The sequence below is a fragment of the Cystoisospora suis genome (assembly GCF_002600585.1).
Source record: "Cystoisospora suis strain Wien I chromosome Unknown contig_1048, whole genome shotgun sequence".
NCBI lineage: Eukaryota > Apicomplexa > Conoidasida > Eucoccidiorida > Sarcocystidae > Cystoisospora > Cystoisospora suis.
The window spans coordinates 41,208-49,716 of NW_027153849.1; the positions used below are offsets into that span (position 1 = coordinate 41,208).

Sequence of the window (8,509 nt, forward strand, 5' to 3'; positions counted from 1 at the left end):
CAGTGCAGCACCCGCCGCTGCCGGTGCGAACGCTATCGAGGAGCTCGGGCCAACGACTGCTGCTGAAGCCCAGTCCGCTGGTGAAAGAGTTTCTTTCTCCAAGGTGGATCGTGTCGCTGGAGCGCACGGCCGCACTTCGCGGCGTGGCGGCAGTGGTCAGCTTCAAAACCCGGGGCTTAAGCTTTGGCACGCACCCCAAAATCTACACATCGGTCGCAATGACTACCAAGAAACCAGCAGACGAGAGCAGGTCTCTTTTGCTCTCGATAGGTTCCTTTTGGTCTCTCTCTGACCGCTGCTGTCTGTTGCCACTCACAGAAGCCTGTGAGTCCGGTGGACGCGGAGCAACAAAGCAAACTGTGCGGACAACGTGGCCGAGTGGTTAAGGCGGTGGCCTGCTAAGCCATTGGGTTCTGCCCGCGCAGGTTCGAACCCTGCCGTTGTCGGAAGTTTGGTCGGTCTGAAGCTCTAGTGATTGTTCCACTGAGTAGTCAGGGAATCCTCGTCACAGTCGCATCCATGGGGAATACGCGCATCACCTACAGCTCAATGATGTACCGGATGCTCCGCACACAGGCGAGATTCACTTGCGCCAACTGCCACCGTGTTTGGCCATGTATTCTCAGCGCACTGGCCTCGGGCCCTAGGTGCCTCTGTTAGGGGCATGCTGAACATGCCTTACCCCATGCCCCTCTTCCGGAAGTGGAAAGGCTTCCTCCGTGGCAATGTGCGCCGCGCTGCCATGTACGCAGCACAGTTTGACGAACTCACGTGCCGCTGCTCACGTACGTCGGCCAGATGCCGGGGTTTAAACGGCCGTCTTTGTGGAGGGGACAGTACGACAAAACCTTTGGGAGCAAAAGAATAAGCCTCGATCCAAACAGAGTGGTCCATCACTTCAGCCGGTGAGGGGTGACTGCCGGCACCTGTCTCCGGCGCACCTGCGGGCAATCTATCGCGACGACTTCAAAGCCAGTTACGGCCCTAGGCCCCGTACCTTTGTTTGCCCAAGCGCTTTTTGACATGCCGTGTGTATGCTTCTCTGGTAAGTGAGTCCGTCCCCACCGCAGAGACATAGAGATGCGACGGCCCGAAGTGGGGCAGTATTCGCCAGCCGACAGTCGTCCTCCGCGTCGGAGGCCCCTCGGCTGCAACCTTCTCGTGGACCACTGCCCTCTGCTAGAGTGCTGGACCTCTCTATGGGAGCAGCTTTTCTCGGTCAGCGAGCTCTAGGAGTTTACACCCTTCGTTTCTTCGTTATCCGCCGCCTAACTACGCATTGGCACACGCTCCACCTGCTCTCCTTGTTCCGCGTCATCGAGACAGTAGCATCCGGTACCGCACCACACGTCGTGAAGACTCGACACCTGAGGAGCCTTGGCACCATTGGCACCACTTCCGACTCCGCTCGAGGCTACTGGTCCAGTTCAGCAGCCGAAGAACCACTCTGCGTGCGAAGCCGAGCGAGCACTGTCTGAACCCGCAAACTACACACGGCTACGGAGTGATGCGTAGCGCAGGAGTGCGCTACACATCACTCCCGGCCTAGCCGGGGTGGGAGGCGCGCGTGCGTACCCGGTTCTGCAGAGCTGGCGACGCGTGAGCTGTCCAGCACGCCACCGAGACTTCGGCTAAGATTCGACCCTCTTGTACTGTGTCCCCTGCAGCACAGGCTCTTGTTGGCGGTCTGCGGCATCCCCCCCCGAGATGACGCTATTTGCTTCTCTTGCACGCGGCGACAGCGCTGACCAGGTGTCAAAGTTGACTGCCGTGAGACATTCTTCCTTCCTGTCTATTGGGGAAAACTATTCCAGGGTGGGGTTGCCTTCTCTAAACTACACGAGCGTGCTGTGTAACAGGCTGTGGCGAACACAGTCACACTTCCTGTTCTATACTCTCGAGTACCTCCTTTCCTTCGCACCAGAGTGGTTGTGTGGACGGTCTCTTCAGACCAAACCTCCTCCAGCCTTCACAAAACTCTCCAAGGACAAATGCAGGGGCTTGTAGCGTAGCACGGAAGTCACGGGGTAAACAGAGGGACGACTCGGTGAGAAAGAACACAGGACAGGGATATGCCGGGCTGACACTCTCACTACTGTTCTTTTACGTCGCCACCTGAGTGGGAACCTCTGCTCAAGCGGTTGCCTTCGGACACACCAAGCTTCTGATGGAAGCAATCTGGGCGCCTGTAAGCAGCGAAGCGGCTCGGGAGCGAGAACGTTTTTACAGGCTCCGTATTGAAGTTCGCTCTGGACGGGACCACATAGAGCAGCGACGGCAGCAACTTGAAGTACCGCGAGAAGAAGAGTGGCCTCGTACATTTAGTAAGCACGACTTCGCATCGGCGTTTCTTATTCTGAGAGAAAGAGTAGTTGAGCCAAACAGAACAATGACAATGCTGAGCCCACAGTGCAGAAAGCTGCTCGGAGACAGGCGCGATGTAGACAACATACCGACACCGTCGCCGTACTCGGTTTTGAGCTCTACTCCGCTAAGACATACAGCCCCGACCACACACGGCGCTTTCCAACAGGCGGGCCAGGAACTCCAACTTGATCGCCTTCTGAAAGCTCTGCGCCTCGTCATAATCTGCTCGTACTGACTCACTGGAGACTAGGCACGACGTGTGAGACAGAAATGCATGGAAAAGCTGCAGTACTGAACCACCACACCACACTCAAAAAATCAAAGCGGTCGACCGCCCCGTGCTCAAAATAACTGCGATCTACTCCTCTCCCATTCAAACCACGTGTGCCGTCTTCAGCATTTGTGAACCTGAAGATTCATGTCCATCGTGCTCTGCCTAAAGCAGGCATCGGACAAAAGGTCAATGAAACCACTCCCCCGCCGTAACGGGAAAAAAGACTCGCATGAGGCTCCACTCGGTTTGTGCCGGGAGAGCTTCCCGCCTTGCTGCCCCGCTACAGTCACGGACCAAGCGTACCTTTGGGATAGTAACGAGCTGTTCGTATCGCGCCTGAACCTCCTCAAAATCTCTCTGCATTTCCCACGATATGTACAGCCACGGATCTGAACACACCCGGATACCGCAACAACAACAGAACATGTCTTCTTCTGTATCAAAGCAGCACCGTTTCAGCGAGACATGCTTTTACCTCTGCCGGCCGGATAAGAGCCCCAATCAGAAGGAGTTCCCGACGGTGTGTCGTGTGAAGGGCCAACCGCGACCAAGAATAGTTAAGCAGGCATCACCTGCCGAGGAGGTGACCATGCCCCGAAAAGGACGCCAGGACGCCTGTTGGAAATGAATATGCAGTTTGTGTGTATGATATCCTCCACTAGTCCTGGTGAATGGCTAGACACTTGATTCGCGTTTCTTGGGGTGGCGCGTGCATGCATGCCTACGGGCGCCTCTTCCACTTTGACATACAAGTCTCAGCTGAGGAGCATCGTAAGTGTTCTTACCTCCAAATGTAACATCGTATTGCTCAGCAAGCTGCAATAGTCGTGCGTCGTCCGCTTCCGTCCATTCTTTTCCCTCGTTTGCAAGAGGTTTCGCCTGAAAATCCCCGCCGTATTGTCACGCCAGCTGATTAATCTAGTCATACAACCTCTCTCTCTCTCCAACAGCAACCAGCAGCACCGATGAGCATGAAGCGTACCACTGTCTTAGTAGATGTTTTTGTGCTCCCGAAGGGGGGCAGCGAAGTGACCAATGATCCGGGACCTCACTACCAGCTCCACAACACATGGCCTCCAGCAATTGAGTGTATTATGCAGGCTAAGGTCCGTCTGACTGACTGGATGGATAAATGCAAGGAGGGAATACACACTTCATCTCTGCCAACAAAAGCCATGAACACACGTTGATAGGCACACACGACTACTCCACAGGGTCTCGTTATGCATTCTGCCACGGGATACGCTGATGGTTGGAGAGATTTTCAGCGGGTGTATCTCGGAGAGGGGGGACTGTGCAGAGTACTACCCGCGAACCCCGCGAACTAGATGCGACAAAGCAATACCTGGGCATAGCTAGACGTAGACCAGGTAAGAATCTGTTGACAAAAACAACTACAGCATCTACATGGCTTAGGTTCAAGCCCCTCTTGTCTTATATGATGCAGTGTTGTTCTCACCTGGAACTTGTCGATGTAGTCTTCGTAAGAGTTATCCGGCCACAGGCCGTGATTGTATAGTCTGAAAGAAGGGAATACAAAAAGTACGCGGTTGTCCTACGGCACACACTCCGATTTGAGACAGAACTACAGACCACTTCCTGCTGAGCAACTCCTAGTGCTAAATTGGCCACAAGTCGCTCCTTCGGAAACGTCAGTCTCCCTCGCTGGAACTCGATCCACGGGCACTGGCTTGACTGGACTCTGTGTTATCCTGACTAGCGGTACCGCAGTGGCTACACCAGATCTCCTTTCCGGCCTACGGAACTCCCCTCAGTCCCGGTTTTGATAGAATGTACAACGTGATTACTGGTAGATCACCCGCTTATTCCCCACCAAATGCCAACCTAACATATACCGCTTGCCCACTATATGTAGTGGAGTGAACACGGTTCACCGAGGATGAATATGGCCTGTTCTTACTAGCTCATACACAGACACTGCGACTCAGCCCGCGGGCTGCGTATTTGGAAGAGAAGTAATGAGGCTTCGAACACACCATATCGCGCCAGCACGTACACTACAGTGGTCATGAAAGAAGGAGGAAACTATAAGGAAACGACTCTGTAGATCCGAAAGACAAGCTAAGGAACAACTGAAGGTCTTTGGACTATGAGCGAACGCGCAGCACTGACACGTGCAAGGAAAGTCGGTGACAGGATTGCTGCGCTTGATGCTGCGCACGCCGACGTGAGCCACAGCAACTCTCTAGTCCTGCATCCTACCTAATATGCCGAAGAATCAGTCTCCTTTGCTGGTTCGTCATCCCCTCGATGCTCTGGAGCTCCTGCAGCAAGAGGCAGGTGAAGACGAATCCGAAGAGACCTGTTAACAGTTTAGTCAGACTGCCTCGAAAAGGGAAGTCGGCTGATCACATCCAGCTGACAGACGGAAACTGCTAACCTCGAAACGGGTCTTCTGTCCTAAAGACGGGAGCGCCCTAAACAAGACAGTCATTGCAACCGTTTTCCCCCAGGTGGCTGTCCCAGATCTCCGATGCACTGGGGTGACTTCCCCGTTGGCCACGCCATAGAGAGGCGAGTGTACCCAAAGTTCGCTGCAGCTCCACCTAAAAATCGTGCGGACAGTCTAACGGTAGGACCATGTGCTGCTGACAATGAGTGTGGTACAAGTTCTATGGCGTTCCACCTCAGCAGAAATCCTTGAGTCCTGGTAATCGATAAGCGGGACTCCATAAGCGGGAGATCACGACAGCGAAGCCTGTACGACTACGACTCGCTGTCTTTTCCAGAGAAACTTTCGCTTTTATAGTGTCCGAGATTCCCTGAGACCTGAGGCCTCCCTCGCAGGGGCAACTTTGATCGAGTTTCCTAATCGCAGTCTACGAGAAGGCCTAGAAAGCTTCCTAGCGAAAGCTGCGTGAAGAAAGCTCTGCTCCGAAGTGTTGAATGTTCAGATGGCGCGCTACATGAAGATCTCGTCATAGGTATCACAGCGATCCTACATCGCTGCAGCCACCGGGAATAAGTAGCCGTTCTCCCAACCTACGGAGATTTCCCTCGGAATCTCTGATAGAGTACACTGTAGGGTGAACTTCTTCATACGCGGTGTCACTGGCGCACTGCAAACTCTATCTCTGCAGCTCCGAAAACAGCTTACAGCTTAATTCACGGCTCTGGTCGCTCTCGGCGGCAACAAGACCCGGCAGTTCAGTCTAAAATGAGGGAGGCATCACAGGTCGTACAGTGGAAGACCCCAATGCTGATCTGTGGCGCCTGCTCTTCTTTCTATTTGATCCGATAACAAAGCTACGAGAGAATACTGAAGTCTTTAGCACTATATACACTTTGTCTTAGCAATCCTCAGCACTGCCGTGCTTTGCGACACACATCCCTTTGCTTCAGTCTCTTTCGATTCGATCTCTCTCACCTCAGTGGTGACGTTTGCTAAGCTTTCCCAGGAATCAAAGTGACTGGCAATATCTTCAGCATTTTCGCCAACCTGTATCTTCTCTAGGAATGTTAATACCGTCCATCCCTCTACGACAGAAACAAAGCAGACAGAGACAAACAGACATACTCGGCTGCTCTTGAGTTTCCATGTGCGCCCCTTATTTCCTCCTCTGTTTCTAGTCGTCTCTCATCTTGTCCTCCAGGCTAAGATCACTGAGAAGCAAGACTTCATTTCAGCACATTCTCTGTTGCTGAGACAGCGCTGCCCGCACACAGGCTACCACTACCTACCCACACAGGCGTTTCTAGGTCATCTCTGAAAGCCAGACCTAGATGTACTTGTAGCCATGAGTCTGAAAGCAGTTAACAAACCGTATGTAAAGAACATGACGCCAAGCATGCCCTACTCTTCTCGGCTTCTGTGCTACCTTTTCTCTGAAAGAAGGTGGAGAAAGATGAGTGGAAAGGCAAAGCAGTTGACTGAAAGAGCCAGTGGGCTGACACGAGCTCTGCGTGATTCAGTGAGACGCTGGCCAACGTCCACTGCAGCGGTGCGGGGGAGGGAGGCCGCCTGGCGCTTCGTGGAGAAACTCCGATTTCCCTTCACAGGCTTTTACAGATGACGCGTATAGACTTCTTCTGTTAGTGTGTCTATCCAACATAATCGCTGTGATCAACGGTGGAAAAGAGCAAGTGTTTCTGGGCTAGGCGTCGCCTTGCCCTTTCTCTCTCCTCTCCTGTCCCCTCCTGGCGCTCCCCCCTACTTTACCTGGGAGAGGTTTGGTGTATGCACGTTTGATGAGGGCCTCCTCCGCCTCCTCTTCTCTTTGCTTGTATCGTAGGATGAATTTTTTGAATGTCTTTAAGTCAAAGTATCTCCTTGGCTTAGGTTTCACAGGAATGTCCACCAGAGACTTTGCATTGCTGCCTAGTAACGTCCCAACGCTACTCCGACTTCTGCTCGCAGCAGCCCCACCCGCTGCTGCTGCTGCTGAAGAGAAACGGCGATGTAATGAAGGTGTTCTAGGTATGATAGTAGAGAAGTTAGAGAAGAGAGGTGGAAGAGCCCTGACTGCGCTCCTCCTTACATTACCAGGGCTAGAAGAGACGTTCCAGGAGCACTGATGCTGGTGTATCTGTGAGCGTTGTAAACCGAAGGTATATGCCAAGTACGACGGGTTGGCTGAAGAAGAGTAAGTCGAGCAGAGAGAACAATTACTGAGACTGTGTGGCTGGTGGAAAAGAGAGGAGAGTAAAGAGGAAGACGATGCACTCATTCGTACAGGGGAGGTTGACAGCGAGAAAGGAGAGTGAGATATGGAGCTGTGTCTTTCAAAAGGAGCAAAACAACTCGAGAAGCGACTGTCTGCTTTTGACTTCGGACTGCAGGTTGTCCTTAAGCACTTTTCCTGCACGCTATGACACGTTTGCTTTCGAGGAACAGGAAAAGACCTGGCTGTAGGACGGGTCGATAAGCAGGGAAAGAGAAATGCAACACTTCCTTGGCACCGCACAGAGAATCTCGTTGATCGACTCCAACAACAATGTCTTCGTGAACGTCGAAGAGATCGAAGAGAAAATGAAAACATGCTCGAGGAAGTGAAAAAAGCAGGGGCACAACTCGAAGAGTGACAGGAATTCTGATGCGAGACCAAGGAGACTGCAGAAGGGCTCCGCGCGGATTCGCACAGGCTACCGGGAGAAGAAACGTCACAGCCAAATCTGGACTCTCTGCTAATTCCACGTCGTGCATACCCCCCTGTCCCTTCCGTCACCCAGCAGCATTCCCGTCGGAGACCTTGGCTGTCGATGGAGAACAGAAAACGCCGTGTGTAGGAACCCATTATGCTTCATTTCAGATCTGTTTCCGCGTCTAGTCCACATATGTGCATCGCTTGCGAAATCAGTACGAGTGTCATGCCTTCCCTGCCTGTACTCATAAAAGAGAGGGAACAGGTTTTTCGGGCTACGAAGAAGTCAAATAAAAATTAACCTCCTTTTCCTTAAATTTGTACACTGGACCTTACAAATCGCCGTTACGTCAGTCTAGACGAGGCAGCTATCGGAGGAGAAGACATCATGAGGTGGAATGGAACGTCTTTCCTGCTAGGCCTGCATCCTCGTCAAGTGTCCGACAGTTGGGAAAGGAAAAAAAGAGCAGGGCCTTTGGTCGTCGCCGAGAGGAAAATGCATCAGGGAGACTGTTGTTATTGTTTGCATGCACACAAGATCGATGAGGAGCGACGCTAGCATAAGCCCCCTAACACGAAGAGAACGGCGTGATTTAAGACGAGAAACTTGTAGGCGGGTACGTGAAGATACGATGCCAGTAGCCCTTAAACACGAGAAGTAGCGACCTTATTGTTAGGGAAACAAAAAGAGTTCGGCGCCGCCGCGACACCTCCTCCCGCCTTCAGCGCTTTCCGTGACTGTTTCCATTAAGGCAAAGATCGTGCG

At 52.8% G+C, this 8,509-nt stretch overlaps 1 protein-coding gene across 1 annotated transcript; it reads right to left on the reverse strand.

Annotated features, from left to right (window-relative positions):
- Nucleotides 1-2,078: 2,078 nt before the first annotated feature.
- CSUI_002507 (homeodomain-like containing protein) lies at nucleotides 2,079-8,250 on the reverse strand. Its single transcript, XM_068062707.1, has 7 exons — nucleotides 6,822-8,250; nucleotides 6,030-6,139; nucleotides 4,865-4,926; nucleotides 4,101-4,161; nucleotides 3,427-3,520; nucleotides 2,945-3,030; nucleotides 2,079-2,356 (listed from the first exon to the last, which is right to left on the reverse strand). The coding sequence occupies exons 1-7, from the start codon at nucleotides 7,894-7,896 to the stop codon at nucleotides 2,093-2,095; spliced, it is 1,752 nt and encodes a 583-aa protein (XP_067925314.1). The 5' UTR covers nucleotides 7,897-8,250; the 3' UTR covers nucleotides 2,079-2,092.
- Between the last annotated feature and the right edge of the window lie 259 nt (nucleotides 8,251-8,509).